The following is a 25,992-nucleotide window of genomic DNA, read 5'->3' on the forward strand; positions in this document are numbered from 1 at the left end:
GCCAATCTGTAGTGGATTATGTGAGGATATGTTGATCTCTAACCTATGTTGAGCTAATTGGACAACATGAATTGTTATCAGCTGTCTAGCCAACTCCTTTAGGATGATCTTGTCTATAGGATATCTCAGAAGCATATATGGATGACCTTCAAAGCATCCAACTCTCATGTAAGTGAAAGTTGGGAATTGAAGGAATAGGGATTTGTACTTATTCAATTTCTTCTAGGCTGCCTCAGACACTCTCTTGTTCTTAAGTGTTTTATCAAACAAACACATGAAGTGACCAAAGAAGGCATCCTACACTCTCCTGTAGTGAATTCTACTAAGTCTCAAGGTGAGTTGATCATTGCATTTCCATACTGGTACCAGTGACTTGTCACCTTTGGTAGAAAGACTTGGAAATTGTCTTAGTGATGCTGCTATGTATACCAGGTAGGAATTCATGTAGAAAGTGAGAGTGGTTGAAAGTTGTGAGAGCTGCTCACATAGATTATCACTGATTACTTCACCCTAGAAGATATGAGACTGAGCTTTTCTGATGATCACAATGTATTTATACATCTAGATCTCAAATACATTAGATTGTTTCAAACCCATTATCCTGCTCAAGAGTGTGATCATGTCAGTGATTTCTTCAATGAAGTCAAAATGGTACAATCTGGGCCATTGAGAAAAACAAGCCCTGGGAGTCTTGAGCGACTTCGAATTGATGTGCCTTACGCAATCTAATCTTTTCCAATTGTAGTGATCAGGAGCACCCTTCATAGTGATGTCTGCATATATTGGGGCAGCAGGAACCTTGAAGATTTTATCAATGGTTTTTGCATCCAATCCGATAATAATATTGCCATCATCATCCTTTATCGTCCTAGATCCCTAGTCAAAATGAGCAGTGTAGGCAAGGACAAATTCTGGTTCCAAGGTAGCGATTGGGAAAGTGGAAACCAAATGAATATGACTATTCAAAAGCAACTACATGGTATGATTAGGTGACCCTTTTGCTCTCTCAGGGAACTCAGACATATCAACATGCCCGATCTCCGTGTCTTTGATTGCATCGATAGGAGAGCTCACTTGAGAAGGAGAAATCTCATTCTAGTACTTGTCATATTTGTACTTCATACTCTTCTTTGAAGGAGATGTTGGTTCTTCTGTCATCGAGCAAGAATTTGTAACGCTGCGATGAAAACCCCTAAGAGTTAAGACATCATGATAGACTATTGGAGAAGCCCTGACACTTTCTTCAAACGAAAGAACTTGGAAAACAATGCCCAATCTCTTGACCTATCATGATATTTATCATGCAGAAAGTGGAAAAGAGTGAACAAGCTTGAACGATGCATTATGTTCAAGACATTGATGGTGACAAGGGCAGAATTTTGGATCTGAAGGGGTAGAATGCAAGTAGATAGCAGCGAGCTTGAAAAAGTGGAAACGATCAATGCAAGATGGGGAAAAAAGGACTTTGGCACTTGCACTTGCAATTGGGTCTTGGAAACCTGAATGCAAGTAAGCAAGTGTGCATGATAGGGATAAGCTTACAATCGGGTCTTGGAGATCCGATTGCAAGTGAGCATATTTGTAAATGAGAAAACAGTGGATGAAAAAGAACAAGCTTGCAATCGGGCCTTGAAGACCCGATTGCAAGTGAAAGAGATTGCAAATAAGGGGTACAAACTTGCAATCGAGGGTTTGAGGACCGATTGCAAGTGCATATGCAATGCACAAAGAGTGGAGTACCTGCAAAGCAAACAATGAACTTAGCCAAAACACTTGCAATCGGGGTTTTGAAGACCGATTGCAAGTGCATATGCAATGCAACGCAAAGGAAAACCCATACTTGCTAACCAAACACGCTTTCATACACTTCTATCAATAGGAATATATGCATTCAATTACAAGCAAACAATGCATGTGAGATAGGGAAAAAAACAAAGGGAAAGGCAAGTTCCCTATATCAACATAAAGGGGAAAAACAAAAGGGAAGAACAAAAGAAGAAATACCAGATTGCACTTACCTTGAAGCGAAACCCCAAAGAGACGAAAGGAAAATGCGCTCAAATCTTGATGCAGCTCCAAAAGAAGTTAGAATGGGATTTCAAAACTCCACTCAAAGGCTCAAATAGGCGTGCTAAGAAGAACACTCCTTTTACAAAACGAAAATGCTTTAAAAAGGATCCTACAATATTGCGGGGTAAAGAGAGCATATGGCAGACAAATCGGGTCTTAAGAAGCCCGATACAAGTGCATATGCAACACTTTACATTCTTGTTTGTGTTACAAGAGATACTTGTAATCAGGCCGTAAATCCTCGATTACAAGAAAGTTGAAATTTTAAAAGAAAATGATCAAACTTGTAATTGGGCCTCTAAGACCCGATTACAAGTATTTTTTGACTTTTAAAACAATGAACTAACTTGTAATCGGGTCCTAGCAACCGAATTACAAGTAAAGTGCATTTACTTGTAATGCCATCCAAAAGTTCTTACTACTTGTAAAGACCAACTCAAAACCCAAAATTGCACAAAAAGGAGGAAGAAAGAAAACCAAAACCAACCAAAACTTGGACAAAGACGACAAACACACTCACGCACGACTAGACGCAAATCAATATGAGTTTTTGCCTCATAAAATGTTCCTTAGAGAAATAAAAGTTTGAATTTTAAATAAAAATTCGTAGGGGTTGTCAATTTTTAACATTTCAAAAATTAAGACAACGGCTAGAAGACTTAGAGAGATATTGGGGAAAATTATCCCAGTGACTCGAAATGGATTTATTAAGGGCAAATACATCTTGGAGAATTTGATCACAAGCTGGAAAGGTATGCATTGAGCCAAAAATGGACAACATTTGGCTATGATTTTGCTAGATTTTGAGAAGGCTTATGACTGCATTTTTGATTAGGGTTTTTACCCTTCAGATCAAGTCGAATTTTTTTTTCCGATTGCAGATTCTTGGTGGGTTTTTCGAGATCTCAATTGTGTCGTTGTCAAAATTTTCTGGGTACCTTGATTTTTGTGCCTCAATTTTCGAGCCAGCAGATCCAAATTCCAACAGCAGATTCCTTCTGGGTTTTTCGCAAGGATTTCTGGGTTGTCTTCAGATTTTTCTGGGTCAGCCGGAATTTTTTTGTTGAAATTCGTGTCAGTCGTACTTCATTTTTTGAAGTTTGTACTTGCATCGCCTCTGTTTCTACATTGGGATTCAAATTTTTTGAATTCCGTGCCAGCGCCTCTTCTCAATTTTTTTTCGTTTTCCGTGCATTGGGAAACGTGCAAGATGACGTCATTGACCAACTTGATGTTGGAAGGCAATCAGTGATTTAATGGGAAAAATTATAACACCTGGAAGCAACGCATGTTGACTATTTTTGAATATCGCCGCTTGGATAATCTTGTTTTGGGCACAAAGTCCCATCCTCAAACACTTGGAGCTGACTAGGACAAGTTTGATGACCGTAATCGAGAAGCTGTTGTGCTTCTCAAGCTCTCTGTTACAGATGACCAGCTACCTCAGATTCCTTCCAGCAAGTCAGCTGCAGATATCTGGAAGCATCTGAAGGAGTTGCATGAGACGTCTGACAAGAGTCGAGCCTTTTTTTATGAAGAATCAGTTGTTCTCCATTATGATGGATGAACGCATGTCCTTACAGGAGCATCTTACAATGATTAAGGACATTCAAGATCAGCTTGAAGCTATTGGTCGGCACATGGAGGAAGAGGATATGGTAGTCATTACTCTGAAAAGTCTACCAAAACTGTATCAACACTTTATAGAGACTCTCAACATTACTTCTACTAATGTTGATCTGAAATTTCCAGAGTTATGCACCAAACTTCTGCAGCAGGATCGTTGGAAACAACAGTTTGGTAGCGGTGCTACTTCAGCCTCCTCAGAACATGCCTTTGCTGCCAAATCCTTTCACAAGGATAAAGGCAAATCCTAGTCATCCCAGTCCTTTCAGCAGAAGGGCTCTTCTCAGTCTCAGGATGGTTTCAAGAAAAAGAAGGTGCAATGCAATTACCGTCACAAACTTGGTCATATGAATAAAGATTGCTGTACCAGATTGGCTTCCGAGCAGCAGAAGCAGGGAGGGTCTCAGCCTAAAGCCAATGTTGCTGAGCACATAGAGCAGAAAGAATCTGCCTTTTATGCCTTCATGGCTAAAAGACCTGCGGATCATGTGAAGTCTTTTGCCTGGTACATTGATTCTGGTGCTTCTCGTCATTTCACTCACGGGCGTGACTGGTTTGTTGAGTTCTCCCCCTACACCGATTCAGTTTATTTTGGAGGTGGTGAAGAGTACACTGTTGTCGGCAAGGGCAACGTTCAGATACAGTCTGGAGGGAGGAATCTCATATTCCTCAATGTGTATGTACTATGTTCTTGGTATGGAACTTAACCTCCTTTCTGTCAGTCAGATTATGCGGCATTCTCCTCAGCTGGATGTCATTTTCAGTACACATAAGTGATCGATTGTTGATTGTGCTTCTAGCACTACTGTAGCTGTGGGCATTGAGGATCATGGTCTATATAGACTTGTGGATACAGGCGATTCTCTTGAACATGCCTTCGCAGCTAAATCTTCATCTATCAGCAGTCTCTGGCATCAGCGATATGGTCACTTGAACATTCATTATCTTGCATAGCTTGTTCGGGAAGCCTTAGTACATGGTCTATCTGATATTCAGACTCAGAATCATCATGTTTGTGAAGCTTGCCAGGCTAGGAAGCAACACCGGACACCGTTCAAGGATGGTGACTCATGGCGAGCCTCTAAGGTACTGCAGCTGGTCCACGCTGATGGATGTGTTCTTATGAATACTACTTCTGTTACTGGGTGCAGGTATTTCTTGCTTTTTGTTGATGATTTCAGTCGTAAAATGTGGGTGTATTTCCTTAAGCACAAATCAGATGTGTTTACTGTATTTCAGAAATTTAAGGCCTTAGTCAAAAAAGAGTCTAGCTCTTCTATTATTACTCTTAGGTCTGATAATGGGGGGGAGTTTTGTTCTTTTGCTTTCTCTACTTTCTGTGATACACATGGCATAAAACGTCAGTTAACCACACCATACACCCCTCAACAAAACGGCGTTGTAGAACGTCGTAACCGCACCATTACAGAAATGGGTAGGTCTATGATGGAACATAGAAATGTTCCTAAGAAATATTGGGCAGAAGCAGTGTTCACAGCAGTCTATCTTCTTAATAGGTCACCCACTCATGCTGTTAAAAATAAGACTCCCGAGGAAGCATGGTCTGGTCGCAAACCTAGGATCAGCCATTTGAAAGTTTTTGGCTCTTTAGCTTATGTGTGGATTCCTGATGCCAAGCGCACTAAGTTGGATTCCTAGAGTCAGAAGCTCATGTTTACATGGTACAGTGACAACCATAAGGCTTACCGACTAATTGATGTAGACTCTGATCGTCTTATCTTCAGTCGTGATGTTGTCTTTGATGAAGAACGAGGACCATTTCAGCTTTCCTTGTCTCAGCAGCATTTTGAGGATCAACCTTTGAAGGCTTCTGACTTGGGTATCTGTCTTCCATTCGGTTCACTTGATGGGAGGGATGATGCAGATTTTGTATTTGATGATGCACTACTTGAGTTTCCTCCGGAAGATGCTAATCTTCCTCCTACTCCTGATCCTGATCCGCTTCCTATTCCAGTTATTCCTCCTGCTCTTGATGTTGGCACATCTACTCTTCGGCCTAAATGGTGGGCTAAGACCATCAGTGATCTTCGTCCTGATGAGCTCATTGAGGGTAGAGCTTCCAGAAATAAGGGCAAACAGAAAAACACAGTTAATTTTGCTCTTATGGCTAACATCCACAGTATCTATGAGCCTCAAACATATGCAGAGGCCAAAGGGATTTCAGAGTGGGAACATGCAATGGATGCTGAGTTCCAAAGTCTTCAGAAGAATCACACCTAGGTTCTTTCAGATCTTCCTCCAGGGAAGAAACCCATTAGCTGTAAATGGGTATATAAGGTCAAGTATCATGTAGATGGTACCTTAGATAAATATAAGGCCAGATTAGTTGCTCGAGGATTCACATAGCGAGAAGGCATTGACTATAAGGAGACTTTTGCTCCTACTGCTAAGATGAGTACTATTCGTCTTCTTCTCGCCATTGCAGCTCAGTATGGTTGGAAAGTCCATCAAATGGACGTGAAGAGTGCCTTCCTCAATGGTGAATTGCAAGAAGAAGTCTACGTGACGCAGCCTCCTGGTTTCAAGGTTGCCGGTTTAGAACCGCAAGTGTGTAGACTTCGGAAAGCACTCTATGGACTTAAACAGGCTCCTCGAGCATGGTACATAAAAATTGATCAGTACTTGGTTGCTCATGGCTTTCAGCGTAGTCCTTCAGACAGTAATCTGTATATCAAACACTCTGGTAATGATATTCTCTTTCTTGTTGTCTATGTGGATGACTTGATCATTACTGGGAATTCAGCACATTTGATTTCAGAAATCAAATAGGATTTGTGCAACACTATTGATATGACAGATTTAGGACTTCTTCATTATTGTTTGGGTGTTGAGGTTTGGCAAACTGATAGCAACATCTTCCTTTCTCAGTCTAAGTATGCTAGAAGCTTGCTTGACAGGTTTCGAATGCAGGATTGCAAACTTGCTTCCACACCTATGGAGACTGGTCTGAAATTGTCAGCCAAGTCTGATTCTCCTCTTGTAGATGAAACACAATTCAGGCAACTAGTGGGCAGTCTCATCTATCTCACTGCCACTAGAACTGACCTCAGTTTTGCAGTGAGCTACATCTCACTATTCATGACGGCCCCCAGGGCTGATCCTTGGGTAGCAGCGAAGCGTGTCTTGCGCTATGTGAAAGGCACCTCGGATTATGGACTTCTTTACACTAGGAGTGATGATCCTAGACTCAGTGGGTTTACAGATTCAGATTGGGCATGTTCAGTTGATGACAGGAAATCAACCTCTGGATATGTGTTCAGTTTGGGATCTGGTGCAGTCACCTGGACTAGTAAGAAGCAGTAGGCAGTGGCTCTCTCTTCGACAGAAGCAGAGTATAGAGGAGCTGTTAAGGCAGCTTGTGAGGCAGTTTGGCTTCGCCGAATGCTTGGAGATATGCAACTATCTCAAGCAGGTCCGACTCCCTTGTTTTCGGACAATCAGGGAGTTCTCAAACTTGCCAAGAATCCAGTCTTCCATGATAGAACCAAACATATAGAACTTCATTGTCACTACATTCGGCAGTTGGTTGAAGACAGATCCATTCAGTTGCTGTATGTTCCTACCTCGGAGCAGTCAGCAGATATTTTCACCAAACCCCTCAGTCCAGATGAGTTTGTAAAATTCAGGGGGTCTATTGGTGTAGTTGATAGATTGAGCATTAAGGGAGGGTATTAGAATAATACTTTATTATTTTATTATTAATGCTCAATATTGTAAACTTAGTGTAAATATCACACTTAATAAGATCTTGCTCGATCTTATTGGCAGTTTCTTTTTAGAAACTTGCCCTCTTGTAATTCTTTGTAATCCTATTTATTGAGCGTTTGCTCATTGTTAATATATCCAATTTTTTACCAATTACTTGTGTAATAATCTCTCCCCCTTCTAAAAGGAATTCAACTTCCAAACAAAGAGTAGCTCCTAAATGCTCAATTTGCTGATGAAAAAAATTTGTTTATTGAGCTTTCTGAAGAGAATTTTGATAACATTTTTGATAGACTTCAGATTTTTTGCATTGCTTTAGGATCTAAAATTGCTCCTCATAAGCCTACTGTGATTGGATGGTCTGATGATCCTCTTGATTGGCTGATTTCTAAGGGTCGGAGGTTGTCTAATTCTCACAAAATTGCTAGATATTTGGGTATACCGTTTTCTATATCTCATTTGAATAACATGTGGTAATTGCTCTGAAAGAAAATAGAAAGAAAGCATGAAAAATGGTAGACACATTTACTCCCACTAGCTGGGAGAGTGCTGGTGGTGCAGAAGGTTCTTTCCTCACATCCCATTTATCATTCTTTAGCCCGGATTTTTAATTATGTGCATTTCAATAAACTTCAAAGGATATTAAGGGAGTACCCTTGGTTAGATGAAGTTTTGCTAACGTTTTAGTAGGGTTTAAGACTGGTGAAGAAATTATCAAACCGATAATGATTTTTGTTATGACGGTGATCGACGACGAGTCTACATGAAGGTGGTAACACGACACAACCCGCGTGAAATGTTTGATTGTTGTTTTGGCGCGATTCAAGGAAGAATTTCTTGGGAAACAACGAAACGCTTAGTGGAGTGTTTTGAGGTTTTGATTACCTAGTACAAATCAGATTTTCGTGATGAGTTTCGATCAACCAATGGTTGATATTGCATTGTAATTTGATGTAATGATTTGCATATTGATCCGAGATGATCTCTTATGATTTGTATTGTAAATTCATGATGTAATTAGGGTTTAGTGGCCGACCTAGTTGAGATGGCTATTTAGGATGGCACAGTTGATGTTTATGGTGTCGGTGGTCTTAAGAGAATGTGTTGAGCCGTCCAAGTGAAGTGTGAGATCTGCCTGAGAGTTGCAGAGTGTTGAGCATAACTGGATCTGATTTAGCAAGCTGAGAAGTGCAAGTAACAGATCACTTTTTCACTATTGTTCCCTAACAGTTGCAGCATGTTAAATCCCTTAATCGGGTAGGTCCTAAGAGGCCTTAAACATTTAAGTCCCCTAACAGGGCATCTCTCAAAAGAGTGTTAAATCCTCTCATGAGGTTGATCCTAACAGATCATCAAGGTCCTAACCGGGCTGCTAGGCAAATCCCTTAACCGGGTGACTCCTAATAGGGCAAACTCCTAACATGGCGTATTGCAAGCTCCTAACAGGGCGTACTTCAAAAGAGTACAAATATTTGTGGGTGCCAACTCCCACCGTGGTTTTTCCCTATTTGGGTTTCCATGTCAAAAATTATGGTGTTTATGTGTGGAATGCTTTTCGTGTGATGTTCTTATTTATGTTACATTTCATGCACTATTTTTGAGTACACCGGTTATGATGTTTTATCAGAGGTTTATCAACGGTTACCGGTACTGATAAGAGTTGTTAGAGAAAGTGTTTGATCTGATAGATAAAGATAATAAGTTGGTAAATGATCAAATTTATATGACTGCTTAAGTGGTGAAAGAATTGATAGATGTGGTAAATGATTTGATTAATGTGTTAGTAAATCTGATAAAGAGGTTGTTAGATCTAATAAAAGAAGCTGAGATATTTTCAGATCTGATATAAGTTTGTTTTTGGTTTAAAGTTTCAATTGCTATTAATACTGATTCACCCCCCTATCAGTGTTAACCGGATCCTCATAGGATTAACATGATTTTCACAAAGTATTGGAGATTCAAGTTTTTGGAAAAGATGAAGATTTTTAGGGTAAATTGACTAGAACTTTTAGAGATTATTGGTGTTGGATTTTCGGCAACTTTTGGTGTGGATATTAGGTGATTTGCATGGAGTTCTGGGTCTGGTAGTCCATAGTACCATTTCATGATCATAGCTGTACCCTCTTTTATGGATGCCATGAATGGTGGGTTGATCCAATGATTTTGGGTATTGTTCCGTCGGGTTTCTCTTTTCTGGGCGACTTCTTTATGAGCAATTTGCAGCAGGTGACAACTGGTATTTATTTTTTCCTAGAGCCAGTCACCCTTATAGCAGGCCATACAAATGTGAGGTGTATTGGGATTTGTGCCAAGGTGTTTTGGGGTGAGATTTCAGGCTGCAATTCTCCTTCAAAGTTCTCTTTAACCGTGGAAAGGAAAGCTGATGTCAGTTTGCAGGTTTATGTGGCAAAAATTGAAGATATGGAATTTTAAGACCTATTGCCCCTGTTTTGCTAGTGTCTCTGTTTTCTGTTGCAGCAGTGCTGAGAAGCTTTCAGACTTTAGAAAGGGTCTTTCTTGCTGGGAAAGTTGATTTTGCTGGTCTGAGCGCTTGGGAATAGTATTGGTGTGTTGGGAAAGGATCTATGACCCCTATCGCTGCTATTAGAGTCTTGCTAATGACTATGGAAAAATGATTTCAACATGGGCTGTTGACTGTCCTCACTATGGACCTGTTTCTAGAGATCTAAAAGGTCTTGTTTTGCTTCATATTTATGGTATTTCAGTGTTGGAAAGTATTTGATATTTATGATATCTTCCCTGCTGGAAAGTTTCACAAAAAAAATATTGGGGGAGTGGGGGTTTCACATGTCCAAGGTCATGCTATTTCCGAAATTGAAAACTACAGGATGATATTTTGACTAGGAAATTGTTAAAAGACTCTTAGATTGATCCGTAGCTTAAAATGTATGCTTTGAAAATTCCATGACCACACATATAACTATCTCTAGAGTTGACGCTATAAGAAGATCTAATCACACTATTTGATAGAAACATTATTATGGAATGACCAACTCCTTAACATTTGACATTGTTTGATCATGGCAAAGTACTCTATAGGAAATAGATTGCACGAAGGATCTTTAGTGCAAATGAATTTGTGCACAACAGAGATGCGTGGGGACACACCAACAAGCAACAAAATGTGTCATACACCAAAAGCTGCCCAACACAACACAATACAAATAGTTGAGCTAGTGTGTAACACACTACCACAACATAGGGCACATATAAAATAAGATTGTTGATGGGAAGCTAAACATGTATTTTTCGTTGAGGCAAGATTGCTTTCACTTAAGGATGCTTTTGCATCAATGCCTTCCACTATTACTGTTTCTCTTCAATTGCATGTTGTAATCCCAATTATCTAGTTTACACCTAAAGAATATGTCACTTGATGTTGTAATCATTGGTGCTGATGATCTTTCTTGCACTAATCCAATTATTATCTTTCATTGGTTTTCAAGAGCATATCTCAAATAATTAGCATACTCCCTCCAAGCCATCTCATTCCATCCTTGAAGATAAAGAGAAGCACCTAACTATCCCCATCAAGCATTCCAACACTTACAAATATCCATAGTCAATCTTCAACATTTGATATTTCTCACCTCGCTCATCCTTTTACTATTGTATCATATTGCTTCAACAGCCTAGATCACTCTAAGTGGTGTAATTGTGTGGCTTGCCTTGTGTAAATATTTGCTCAAACCCTAACGTAAATATCTTTTGGCTTGGTATGTAATATAATCATCGCTACATCATGTTGCTTAAGTTTTCTTCTTGGAGAGGGTCCTCGGACTTGAATATTTTGTACACGCCTTTGGTCCTTTGATAGAAATGGCTTAATTAATTCACTATGAGTTTATGTTTTGTAATCCCACCAATCTTTGTTAATGGAATGGAGTTCAATAAGTCGGTTTGTTGAAGTAGGCTGGGCCAACCTCAACTATACATCACATGCACACATGGATGGAAGGTTGATCTCTGAAACAAGAATCAAATTGATTCATTTTAACTGTTTCTTAAACCCTTTCTTATTTCTAACACATCCACCTGTTTTTCCCAGAGTAGAGTCTATTAAACACCAAAAGCAGTTGCTAGCACTTGTGCATTTTTAGATGAGTATTAGTTTTACTAGCATTGCCACAAAAAGTTGCCAATTGGATGTGATGGGTTTTCATGCTGATGGAGTTGGTTCTTGGAATTGCTTGTAATCACAAGCACCTTCATACTTAGTTGGGTTTGGTGATAGGTGTGACAGGGATATTGCCCATTCTTCTGCTTCTTGTTTGGTGTTGTGCCCCTCCTTCCTCCTGCTCTGATTCCTGTGTACATGGGTCAAAAACTGATTATCCCCACTTGTCCTCTTGCCTAGGACATGTGTGGGGGTGTGACAGATTGAACACTTAACATATAATTTGAGTGAGATTTAATTCTTGGGACTGTTTGTACTTTCTATAGAGTTGTCTGTATTTGGTGGCAGACTTATCTTGCTTGCTCCATTTTGCTTGGTTATCTGCCACTCTAATTATAGTGTCCCTCCTGGTGGGAATTTTGATATTACATTGATTTGAAGGTTTTCCCCTCATCCAATATAGAAATGGGGACCAATATTGGATGTCAGATGAGGCAGCATTCTGCATGTATATATGAGCCTCTTTCTTTCCCTATGTAGGATTCTCAAAGTCTTGATAGCAGATAAAGACACTTTCTAGTGAACATGTGTGCTTCAAGTGATTGCAACATCTTTAATAGTCTACCACAAGTTAGGATTTGCAACTTTAATGCATATATGTTTCTTCTTAAAATTGTCTCTTTTAACTTTTTCTATTCTATTGTTTGAAAACAACTTGCTTGTCTTATAAATAGTTTGGTTCAATGGTATGATCTAAGTCACTGAAACTAGTTTTCTGGGTAGTTATATATGATGTGCTTGTTAGGCTTCTGTATTCATTGTCAGAACTTCTGTTACTAAAATTGGCAATTAATTATGAATGTGATTATTGATTGCTATATTATACTTTTACTGCTAATGGTAAAAAATTGGTGATTATTTGAAAAATCATGGAAAATGTCCAAATGCCTAATAAATAAAATTTCATTGGATCTACCTCATCCATCTTGAGAAATTCCAGTAGCTTATCAATTTCTGGAATGGTTTTTCTACTATAATTTTCATTAAATTATGGTTAGAAATCTAACCTGGTTAGTTTTTAGCTATGAGCTCTGTATGCATGTTAGGTTTTGTTAATTGAGGATTGTTGTTAGAAGATTTGCATCTTTTTTGAAAAATATTTTCTGCTCGTTTAGTTTTAAAGCAATTTGCAAAGTTACTTTTCAAAAGGTTCTTGTAATGTCCCTTCCTTAGACATCTCAGACTTTAGTGGAGGTTGACCTACTATTAGGGTCCCGTAGGTCAACAGGGTGGTTTGGGCACCCAACCAGGGTTTGTGGAGCCCAGCTGGGAGCTTTATGGGCCTTTCATATTGGAGTTTTGGAGTTGTATCCATGATTAAAATTGAAATACTTAGTTGGCTTTATGTGAATAGTAAAAGGGTGAATAGTAACAGAGAAACATAAGATGAATAGTGAAAAGTGCCCCCATACTAGTAACTTAAGTTGTTTTTTTAAAAGGGGGCCAAATTCACAATGAGGAATTAGACCTTCAATAATATTTTATGTTTTTTAAGGCCAAATAGTAATTCCAAATTAGATCGAACTTCTTGGGGAGGTTATAAAGGCATTTTGCCTATCTTTTGCATTCATTCTTATGACTTCATTTTGGAGAGCAACAACAAACTTGAGGGTTTGAATAGCTTGGAGCTTCTAGGAATGCAAACTTCTGGGAGAATTTGGAGATTTGGACCCCATCTCTCTTGGCGATAGGTTTCAGCATTATTTGGGGTTCTAATTGTAGATTTATCAGCTTGAGGGCAGATCCTCTTCAACTAATTGCAGATCAGACCTTCTAGAGGTCACTACAACTCATTTCCAGCATTATCTCAGCCAGCCGTGCCATCTTGGAAATAAGGGCATCAAACCCTAGGTTGTATTTGGGGTTTTTAGCTAATATAGGAGGTGATCTTCATATTCAGTTAGCTGGAAATTTGTATCAGACCTATATGCTCAGCTAATGGTATGTACATTGGCCATTTAAGTGAAAGAAAGTCATCTTATTTGTTCTTCTTTGTGTGTTATGCATTATTCTATTTTGAATCAGCAGTTTCTTTCATTTAGCATTAAAAAATCATTCAAAAACACTCAAAAACCAAACAAAAACAAGAAAATCAGTCAAAACCCGTTTCATCACATGCTGACCAAAGACTTTATCAGCAAACAAACAATTGCCAAAAAAAAAAAAGGCATCAGAGTTTGGATCAGATTTGGTAAAGATTGAGTTGGGGATCTTTCAGTTTTGCCTTGATTCCCACAATATTTAAAAACTGAAGTTGGATTGAATAAAAGGTAGGTGCAACAATTATTTAGAATCCCATGGAGTATTGTCCTACAGTTTTCTAACACCCATTCTAGCTGAAATTTTCTAGTTTGAGGCGTCGTAATTATTTAGAATCCCACAGAGTATAGTCCTACAGTTTTCTAACACCCATTCTAGCTGAAATTTTCTAGTTTGAGGCTTCGCTTTTCTGCTAGTGTATGTAAATCTTGACTAGGTTGTCTCTATTCTAGAAAGTTTCAAAACAATTGAACATGTGAAAGTGAAACCCTAGATATCACGATGTTTGATTTTAGCTTTTACACAATGAAAAGTCACAAATTTATGTTTTGGATTGACTGAAGATTCATTTTATGAAAATGTCAGGTAGTTGCATCTGGAATTGATGAGCGTACACTTAAGCGTGAAGGAGTATGTGCAGCATCATTACCCACTACAATGGTAAGATTGTCTGCATCCTTGTCTTCTGTCTGATTCAGTACCATATGAAAAGAGGGAATTTCAGGTAAAACCATAAAAGCTCCTGGTTTCATGAGATTGATTTATTAAAATGTAAATGGTTGATGGTTTCAAATATAAAACTCCTCAGAAGCAAACTTTCATGCGATATAGACGTTTACTATGGCTTTCCATAAAAAAAATGAAACTTAACATTAGAAACTTGAATATCAAAGTTTTACCTTGACTAATCCTTCAATATTTATTTTACCATGTTCTTTGTTTATTTTGTCTTGTCGATATTGATTTCTGATGTGAATGGTTTCTTCCCAATTTATCGACAGGCATGAGTGTCAATTTTTTTTTTGAATCGCACCATTTATGGGCTGAAAATGGGCATGATTAAGGGTCTGAAATATAAAATTCTTCACAAACAAACATTAACACTAGATAATTCTTATAGATTTTGACCTTTGTTTTTTCATAAAAATATGAGTTTCTACATCATAAAATTAAACTTCAAGTTTTATCTTAATAAAATTTGTGATATAGAATTTTACAGAATATGAAGACTTGCTTTATCGATTTTATAAATTTGAATTTCTTTGTTCCTTCTGTTCTCTTAAAATTATTCTTGATATTGTTGGTGGGATTCTGTTTTAGCCTTGCCTTAGATCCTGGGCTCTAACCAATAGGGATATTCAGGTGATATGAGAGGATAAAAGCACACAAGATAATCTTATACTGTTTTGATATAAAATAATTTGTCATGCAATGTTAATTGCAGGGATTAGTAAGATGGAAATGTAATTTTAAGAATTTATATTGACTCATGGAGCAGATTTTTGGGAGTTTTGTAGTGGACGTTTCCTGTAACATTGACATCATTGTATTCTTCATCGGTTTGAATTTGATCCTGATGGTATGGAACTTGCTGCTTCCTGTTTCAAAACCAACTAGTTCAGTGTAGGTGCAAATAAAATTGTATTATATTGTCAGGGAAAATGAGAAGCTCCCTTCTACCAAGGTGAACTTGGCCTTCTTGGCTGTCCTTTCATGGAACATGGGAAGTCAGGGACTTCAAGAAGAACAATGAAAGAGATGGTAGTATGTAAAATCCCTTCCAAAATTTTCAAATCTTTGCACTTACTGCTCTTCTGTTTGGAATTCAGTTTAGCCAGATTATTTGTTTTGTTTAATGAGTTTAGCAGAGGGTTTATTGTTTTTGCTCAAGATATAAAATTATAGCAATATTTTCAACAAGAATAGACTTCAAATGTTAATAAAATAATCAGATTTCAGAAAATGGCTCTAACAATAATTTTCTAACTTTTTTATTGTAAATTTAAGTACATGAAAGTTATGTCAGTCTGATCAGGATGTTGCAGCATTTACAAAAGCACATACCTCCAAAGAAACTCAGATAACCGATGATACCCTGCAGACTGTATTACTGGATTCGTGGGTTTGGGTCTGGAATCAGGTTTAGGTTCAGGTTCGACCCTGGGTTCAAATCCAAGTGCCCAGGCCGAACCCAGGCGTTTCGGGTACTGTCCTCAAAAGTTGGTCCTTAACATTTGCTTATTCACATTATCTGGAAAATGAATTATTCATAATGCCAGACTTTATTTGCAGCCCATATTCGGAAAACAATAATATATGTTGGATGTCATAATCTTGTGATCTTGTATGTAGTTTGGTTTTGCTGTAGAAAGTGTCATAATTTGAATTGCATTTTTTAAGTTTTAATAAACTGAGCGGCATGTTAATTCTATATTTATGTCTGAAAGCTTGAGGATGCTTCCATTTTGAACACCCTGTGGGGTCTACTTGAGAGCTGAACTTGGTAATTACTTTATACAAGTAAACACAAGCTAAGTAGATGTGATCTGCTTTCCTGTGTAATTTGTTGCCTCTATTGATTCGAAGATACATTTTAATTTTTAATTTCTGCATCATATTGTTCATTTTTATGCAATTTTCTAAAGCACACTTTTGTAACTTCAGAAATAAAATCTTCTTTCTTTGCTTGAAGCTTCTATTCAATATCAAAATGCTCTGAAACAATCCATACCGGTACCCATACCCAAGGGATTTTTTTTGTCGTACCCGCACCAGTACCCGAATCTGCAACTTAGCCTGCAGATAGAAGGCCACGTCCAAGGGAAGAACTTAATGCTAGTGAGAAAGAAGACTTATGCCATAAAGAGAGAACTCACACCCAAGGAATGATGTTGCACAGCAACCAGCAATAACAGTTCTCCACAGACCCACAACCACTAACAGTCAAGACAGGCCAAGAAAGATCCAAGCAGCCTGCAATCTCAGTAAATGGGTGACAAATTTTTGATATGAGCAAGAACTTCCTGTTGGTTCCCAAATGGGATTACACTGCAAGAGGCAGAAACGAAGTTGATTCTTCAAATATCTATGGAGAAGCCAACTCCAACTATTAAAATTCTCAAGAACTTGGACCAACTGCGACAAGGATCTGCAAATCCTTCTGCACTTTGGGCTCTGCAAGACCTGGGAGGGTGATCCCTTAGCAAATTTATGATCTCTGCGCCACACTCACGAATTATGCTAAAACAAAGCAGATAATCTCATATACGGGCTCAACAGCAGGGAGAATGCTCAAGAATGGCGAATTCTTCAGTGATCCTCGACCTTATCTGGAGCATGAGATAGTAGGACACCTCAAACATACATAAAAACTTGGAAATATGTCTTGATTTTAATGATTTATGACAAACCATAAGTGAAACAGACAAGAAATTGATAATCTAATGACATCTGCTAGCATATATCAGTGCCTTGCTCCATTGGGCTCTGAGTTTCTGAAATATCGCTGAAACTTGATAGAAATTTATCTAATAGCTGATTAAATCTTAAACAATACTGCATTACAATATCATTTTATTTGCAATTTCTTACCTAAACTACTTATCAAATCCTAGTACAAGCTTTATACCTCTGTAATCTCGTTCAAGCATTTTAATTAACCCCTTGGATTAAAGCATGAAATGAAAAATTACATACATCATAACAATGCAATGAGCAAATAAAACCCTTGATTTCATTTACCCAAAAGAAAATAAAATCGTACACAAGAGAGTAAGGATTTGAAATTCTGTATTAACTTCAAAATTCATCTTCTGGAGACATTCAAATTAAGATGGGAAGGATAGGAGAACCCATTTGAAATTTGAAACTAATGACCATCTTCTATTTTTCTCTGCAAAATGACATTACAATTCTCTGCTATTTACTCATGACTTCTCAAAACTAGAACCTAATCTTGCAGACCGGACCTACACAAGAGACCCTATTCAGAGATTTTGGAACCCTTTCTTTTGGCTACGATTTCCCTTTTATAGAAACAAGGGAGCAAACAAGCTACGGACCAAGAGAGACACATGTCATCAACATATTTGACCTCAGCAATTAGGCCTAAAAGGTCATATGCGATTTTGTTACAAAAATATTCCTTATAACTTCCTAAAACTATCCATACGCTGGCATCTATGATGAAATAGAATCAAAATTTTCAATTGAAAATTGGTAGAAACAAAAGTGCTTGAGCCGTGCCATTATCACCCTGATGCCTTCGGATGGAGTGTGAGATGCGTCATTCTGCCCTACAAGGCATTTCCCTTCTCAGAAGGGAAACTGGATCCTAGCAAGAAGTAAAATCGCCCCCAAACTAGAGGAAGACCTCCAACCTTTATGCCCAAGATCAGAGAAAGTGGAAGGAGGAGCTTATAGGGAAACATAATATGTTGGGAAGGGGTCGTAGCTTTGATGCCGTCGCGGAGACGGCTGGCTGCCGCTCCCCACTCAAACAAATCCTTCTTTCATTCCCCGGTGGGCTCCTTCCTCAAACCCCCTGCCAGCTAGTGGTAGAGTAGAAGCAGAGGATGTATCAAGAGTGGCTTGTTCTGATAATAAATGGCTTTCCCGCCCCCTCTAACAATCCTTCAAACTTTCACAACCCCTCTGACAACAAGAAGACTCACACAAGAGAAAGAACATCCATCCGGGATCACAAAGCACACAACAACTCCATGCACGATACTGCTCAAACATCATCTTCTTCACCGATGAAAAACCGCTATTAGAAAATGAAGAGGTTTGTGTTCTTTTCTACCCACTGAATTACCACCCCACTATATTTATAATCAAAATTCAATTCAAATGGCGGTGCTCATTCATGTGAAAAAAATCATCATTCTGGTGCTTTCTACTCATCCCGCTAGCTATGGACTCTAGAAGTCATGCCTATCAAATCCAAGACACCGTCACATCTAAGCTATCAATCCACTGCCTCCTGCTAAGGCTCATCTTACGTGAACAATTCTATTATGATCTTATTCTTCCTTGATTGTACAATTTTTGCTTCAGAATCCCTGACAACAAGGGACCTCTGATTTTACCGAGAAGTCTGTGATCTTTCATTTCCAACTTAGAGGTTATCCAAATCCTCTTACGCCTCTGAAACTGTCATCCTTGCTTGTCTAATCAACCTCGACTCAATAGAAACCTTCAAACTAGTCCCTCAGGAATGAGTCGACATCCAAGTGAGCCTGCATTTTGTCTGTTCTAACTTTCCTACACGGGTGACAAACAATGCCTTTAATTACCTTTTTAAATTCCGTTTGAAACTCAACCGTAGATCTTGCCCAGCTTGGCGAATCATACGATCATAATCGGTCAATCTGACACTGACCTTCCATGTGGCAAACGGGTCCATCCAAAGTATGACATGGCATACCCAACTCACCGCTTACTTCACCTCGGTTAGCGACCCCACCATCGGCTTTTCTTGGCCCGCCTTGGACACGTGGCATCATCTCGTGATGCGGCGGTCCATAATCTCCTTGCATCTCTTGATTGCGGGGTTACGAGGGCCATTGGATCGGTTCACTGTTTACTTGCCAGTCGCGACGATCACTTAACAATGGCTGCTAACTCTCGAGCACTTCTTGGATCGGGATAAAAACATCATCGTTCAATTTTACCACGTGCGGAAACATGCACCTTTAGTAACTCGACTGCTACCACAAAGTCATGGGCTAAAAAGATAAAGGCTAGACTTAGGAAAAATATAAAGGGCCGATAGAAATATTAATGCTAGGATATAAAAGGCCTTGCCAATGGTATAAGACCCTCAGGTTTAAGTGGCGAAAAAGGTAATGATGAAATAGAACAAGCTCAAGGGTTTTAGCAAGACTCAGTAAAATACGCAGAACCCTAAACCCTAAGCTTGAGGATAAGAACAGAAAGCAAAATTAACTCAAAATGACCAATATTTTTGCCCGAGGCATGAATTTTTTTTGCATAGTCATTTTTTAGGACTATCACTTCCAATAGCCACGATAAAAAAGCAAGAACCTACTCCCAAGTGATGTAATGGAGCAGCCCAACTCCAAGACTTTCATATAGCGGCAATGTAACTATGTCCATCTTTTATGTGAGGCAAAGAATCAATATATTTGGGATTTGCTCCAGTCTAAATACAACCTTGGTGACCAGTACAGGAAACTACTTATCATGCCATTCATTAGAGCTCTCATACGACCAACATAGTCCATTAAACATCAATGAACCTTCTTCCCCTATGACTGACATCCCACAATGTTTCCAAACAACTCACATACGATGCCCTTTTTTTACCCCGTGGAAACGAATGTTATTCGACTCCCCTTTCTTGGTGCTCTCATCTAGCTAGAAAGGACTTTGGCCAACTTACAATATTCAATGCCCAAGAATAAACTTATTCTCCACACCTAGCAAGGGATTCAATTAGCATTTAACTCATATATCCTCCATGTGTGTCTAGTGAGGAATTTGCAGTAGATTGTAGGATGTTTTATTTCCTAGGTGGCGGCTTAACAAAACCCACGATTCTTTATTCCAATATCCTCAAGTATTAAATCGATTCCAAGATGAATGATCATGCCAAAATCATCACAATATTAAATAACTCCATCAAAGCTTTTGACTCATAGGAAAATGAAGTTCGATATTATAAAAACCTTGAATGTTCAACATATTTGCACCTTTCTTTCTGAATACTGAAAATAAGCTCCAATTCAAGAAATTAATAAATAGCTTAGAAATTGGTCTTCGAAGAAGACTTTCACCAATTTTGCAAATTAAGTTCAAATGTGAATCCTGAAATGAATCCACCCCGAAAATGGAGTTGGGTTTTCGTCCAATCCACCCAAACCCAAGGGTTTCCATCTGAGGGCTTGCCAAACCGAATGCCAGAAGCTCTTAGAGCTCTTCAAGAGAAATAATAAAACCAAACATATTGAAAAGAGCCTCTCACTGCTCTTTTATAACCAACTTGAGAAACTTCCAGAATGATTTTTAAATTTCCCTCTCTTTTTAATTTTTGACTTTAGCCAAAGGGAAATAATAAAGTGACCCTCTTATAATTTTTTATTGACATAAAATAAGTCACTTTTATGACCTTTTTAAATAATTAAAATAAGTTGTCATTAAATTTATTTATTTTTCGACAACTTCTAATTTTAATCATTTAATAATATACCAAGGTCAAAATAAAGGGACATTTCATAGCAAGATAAAACCAGAAACCCACAAGGAATAAAGAGGAAGCACGGAGACATGAGGAAATGTAATACCTGTAGGGAGTTATCTCAATCCCAATAATTTTTTTGCAATCAACTTAATTCTGTTTGTTTTGCTCACCTAGTTCCTAGAATGGGCAAGGTAAAAGCATATGGAGTAAGAATGGGGACAAAGGAAAGTAATTGGAAACTGTGGATAGAAAGGTGACCAAATTACAATTTAAAAACAATCATAGTTTTTTTAATAACCCTTTCCCACAACCGATCAGTGTGATCGGATCAATCTCCGACTAATCATTCAAGAAGTGTAGAGAGGAAGGGGAACGTTTTTCCTTATTCCATGTGTAGTTGGGATTGGACAGACATAGGTATACACAACTGACTACTCTAGAACAGGGATGTGGCCCGACTATAGTTCTTCCTTGTCCATTGAGATTGGACCCTCTATCCCGAGTATCACTCTAACCAAATTGGTTTATATTGAGTGCAAATGAAGTTGCATCAATGCCGAAATGGTAGATTATCTCCTTTGATTTCGGATCATGTCTTGCAAGGTGAAGAATGAAAGAAAATAAAATGGGATCCGGCAGACTACCGTCCAAGGATATATTACAAGGAAAGAGCAGTTATTGGCAGTACAACCATCCAGTATTAAAGTGAGAAAATAAAAGAAACAAATATTTTCCTTCAACAATTACATTTAGACATTTTGTGAAACATCTATCTATCAAATGGTTGGCTAGCAAACTGAAATGGAAGATATTTACTTGGATTGAGTTGAGTGATGATCAAGTGCTATAGTTGGGTCAAATAGTCTAATATATTGCTTCTTTGCTGCTGTTTGACTATGATATGCTTATGAAAATCTGATGTAAACTCAAATCTGCATCATGTCACTCTTTCTCATTATACTAAAAGTCTGATCTGCACATTTGTAACATAAAAATATTCACTTTAGAAGTTTGTTCTGCTCAATTGATGTTTGAAAGAGCCCTTTTGATCACCTTCAGTGATCAGTCATGAACTGAAATAACTTGAAATATTGATTTCTGCACTTAGTGCTGTATGGTCATTAAAACACCATTAATAAACAGTTTTGACAGCTTCCAAATAATCATGTCGATCCAAAGCATCCACTAAAACAGCAGCATCTTTAGACTACACAATGTTACACCTCAGAAATGACTTAAATGGTTCAGCCATAATCTCATAACTTAGAAGTAGAAAATACCAATTTGTATGACCCTTATCAAAGGCAACTGTACTCTTAAAAAATGCTTAAGGATCCCTTGAGCTTGGTACCAAAGAATGGAATGGCGCATTGGTACCAAAATTGGCCAATTGCACATCTAGCTGCATCATGTGCTTCCCTGTTCCAACTTCCAACCCATGCTCTCAAGTGACTGTTGGGCACCAGGAGTAGTGCGTGGCACAAAATATGAATCCATCCTAGATTTATGAACGCTAGGACCAATGCTAATACTTCCACTACCATTGGCACTAGCACTAGCACGAACACTAGGACAAGCACTGCCACTTGGACGAAATGGAGGCATGGAAGAAGCCTCCTCAACACCACCAATGCTCGCCTATTCTTCCCTTTGTTTCTTCTTCATTTCCTTTTGTATTTCAAATGTTTCTAATTGCACTTGGCACTCACAAATAGCCTTGGGAGGTGCTAGGGTGCACGCTTCAGCATCGTGGCCGTGTATGGGGGCAAGATGGTATTTCAATCTATTAATGCCTCCATGAAAAATTGTCTTGCAATATTTACATTTGGCCTCTCCTATTTTTTGTCTAGGAAAATTTTATAGCATGCTTCCAAGTTGGGTTCTTTTTAGTTGGGAATCTAGGAGTAGACATTGTGAAAAATATGATTTTCAAAAGCTCAAGGCTGCTGCAATAGGTCATAATTAGGAAAAAACAAACATTTGTGAATTGTCATTTATAATTTTACTAAACCAATACAAAAAAAATGTATGGTCCAAAAAATACTGTAGGGTTTGTTTGAAAACAAAATGTAGGGTTTGTTCTTTCTTTGAAAGAAAATGAGTTGAAATGTAAAAATAAAAAACAATGAAATTTTTGCTTAGAAAACACAAAAACACCAAAAGAATTCAATCTTACCTCTTAGAACAAACTTGAAATGAAATGCAACCTCTTTCCAATCTTTGGTAGAGAGCTCTCGATGCACCAAATGTGAGTATGAAGCTGCCCAAATGCAATTTGTTGATGGATTTTTGGTCTACCTCCTTGCTGGTTGCCCTACAATGCACTCTTATTTTTCCTCACAACTCTCTTTTCTCCTATTTTGCCAACACAATGAAATAAACTTGCTTATAGGGTTGTAGTGATAAATTAGAACAAATAGAACAACTTAAAGCTTTTTTTTGTGTTTATTTTCACTTTTTGCGTCTGTTTTTTGTGGTCAAGTCCAAGAGTTAGGACTCGCCTGGAATCGGTGAAGCGAGTCCACTAGACTCAGTGAGTCTTGCTAGGACTCGGTCGAGTCTGAGCCTGTGCCCCTAGGACTTGCCCAGGGTCACTCGACTTAGGAGTTGCCGAGTCCAGGCAAGTCTTGTTTCTTTGATTTCGATAGAGTTTCTATTTTTAGCACTTGGTCTTGGCTTCTATCTCCTCTTAGTTCAGAGTGAAATGCTTTCCAATTTAGTGCCTTGGTGAGTTCTAAGGTTGACAGGATAATATTTGATTTATTTCATGTAAGTGTTCTTTTCTAAGGTAACTTTATAACTTAAGTGAAGGGGTGGGTGTGCATAAAGTCTTCCCCTTATTCCTACACCTAGGGAAGAGGGTCACCTTAAATTTTTTGTTTTAAAAACAAAGTCGAACCCATAAAGTGATGCCAAGGTAGGAGGGAGTTCAGCAAATAAAAAAGGTTTATATTATGCCTCCAAAAGTGATGCCAAGGCTAGGGAATTGATATAGTGTTTTTAAAAAGAATTATTTTTATGAGCTCAAGGGGATGCCAAGGAGGGAAAATGAATTCAAATTTGATGAGTTGCCCTCTCTCTCTCTCTATATATATATATATGTATGTATGTATGTACACACACACACACACACATATATATATATTATATATATATGTATGTATATGAGTTTGAGCTCTCATTTGGATATACTGGATTTGGCAACTTAAGGAGATGATGCTGGAATGATCTTTGAGAGATCTTTGTTGGTTGAGGACGAAAACCCTCCTCTTGGTTGCTGGTTTTGGTGGTGAAACATCCACCCTAGCTGGTTGGTGTGCTTAGCTTCAGTTTAGCAATGATTTTGGCTTGGTTTGGTGATATGGGGTTGAAGATGTTGAGGAATTATGAAGTTTTCTGATATGGGTATTGAGTTTTTGGTGTGTGGTGAGCTTTCTTATAGTGTTGTCCAAGTTTTGTGGTGATTTGGTGCTTTTCAATGCGCTGTTGTTCTTTATCAGAGATATTGGAAACCATAGTTATGCTCATAAGTTAGTGAGTGAGATATCATTCTGGGTGTTGATTTATTTTATCCTCATAGCTAAGCGCCACATTTTAGTACGATTCATTTCAAACAAATGAAGTCTTATTGTATTGATCAAGCTATATTTTTTGCCCATTGCCTTTTTCTTAAGAGTATTGCCTAGCTTGATTTCCATATTTAATTGGCTCAGGGTAGGAGGGGTATCCATAGTTGGCCCTTTGTTGTTTTGAAATAACTTTCTTTTTGGATGTTTTTATGCATCAACATTTTTAGTATCTTGAGACTTGTTTGCCCATCCAATATATTAGCACTGTTGAGTATGATTTTCCATTTAGAGATTCCTTAGATACCCACCTTCTTCTTTCGATGGAGGTCATCATAATGGCTTTTAGGGAGAATATATATCAATTGGACATTTATCATCATGTCACTTGGATGCCTCTTCATTTATTCAGCACCAAGTAGCTTTTTGTGTTGTGCATTTTTTTACGTATTATTGATGGCATGATCATTCAATTCGATTATCACCATCATGACTTGTTGATTTCCCTTGGTGAACTTAGGATACACTGTCCTCATTTAGTCAAGACTTATTGCCATATTTATTGATTGTCAAGTTACATCGTCAATTCCCCTCGATGATGTACACATTGATGATTATTTTATGTTTTAGGTGCCATATTGTTGACGTTCTGAAATCTCATTGCTGCAAACTCCATATGGCCGACACAGAATAGAATAACTAGCTGAGTATCCTATCCTCTCTTGAGATAAGGAAGTCCCTAATGCTATTTTTTATATTCGATCAAAGGGGACAACCTCAAGGTTTCTTTAGTTAGGTCTTGACTACGGGATTTCTCAGTGGCTTGATGTGTTTATGCTGGAAACACAAGGGGGACTTACGTTGAGATAGGCAATTTATAGATAAGTTCCCTAGAACTTTTATGATCTTTCTTACCAAATGATTTCGGTTAAGTTGATATTGTTTTTAGTGGGACTGCGGATTCTCTTGATAAAGAAGGGGAAAAAGGAGGGAAGGATAGGGAGAGAGAGATACATGAAATGTAAATTCTAACTAAGATAGCAGTTTCAGCAAACAGACGGACACCTCCAAATAACAAGACTAAGCATTACCAGCTACTCAAGCACAGTGTTTTCATAAATCTAGTGCAATCTTGAAAGGAAAATAAGATTTTTCAAGTTATGAAGTACAACTTTAGAACTTTTACATTCATAGTGAGTATTCAATAACCGAACTTAAGCATATAAAAGGTTCAGATTAACCATGCATAGAGAAAGGCAATCAGCCATTCCCCAATGGTGTGAACTGCGAGGATTCTATCAAGATGTTTGCTTGAAAATGCTATGTAAAAGAAATAAACATAACTGAAAGATTTCTAAATTAAGTGAAGAAGGAGACCATGCACTCACATGGAAACTTAAAAACAGTCTTAATCTTTGCATTAATTCCTGTAAATTTCGCCAGAGCTTTTGCAACAATCCAAGAACTTCTTACAAAATGAGGGAAAACTAGTCCCTTAAATAGGCTTCAAAAAATGATGAATGGCCCAGATCGAATCTAAACAAGTGGCCCAGATTCATCCA

The 25,992-nt window shown here is 38.2% G+C and overlaps 1 protein-coding gene across 1 annotated transcript in view; it reads left to right on the forward strand.

The window, feature by feature from the left end:
- The window catches only part of LOC131067521 (ubiquitin-like modifier-activating enzyme 5), a 166,568-nt gene that overhangs the window by 67,720 nt on the left and 72,856 nt on the right, over positions 1-25,992 (forward strand). Inside the window, exon 9 of the mRNA XM_058002553.2 lies at positions 14,246-14,320. Coding sequence (XP_057858536.2) covers positions 14,246-14,320 — 75 coding nt within the window. The remainder of the gene's footprint in view (positions 1-14,245; positions 14,321-25,992) is intronic.

Source organism: Cryptomeria japonica, chromosome 10, assembly GCF_030272615.1.
Source record: "Cryptomeria japonica chromosome 10, Sugi_1.0, whole genome shotgun sequence".
In the NCBI taxonomy this organism is placed as follows: domain Eukaryota; kingdom Viridiplantae; phylum Streptophyta; class Pinopsida; order Cupressales; family Cupressaceae; genus Cryptomeria; species Cryptomeria japonica.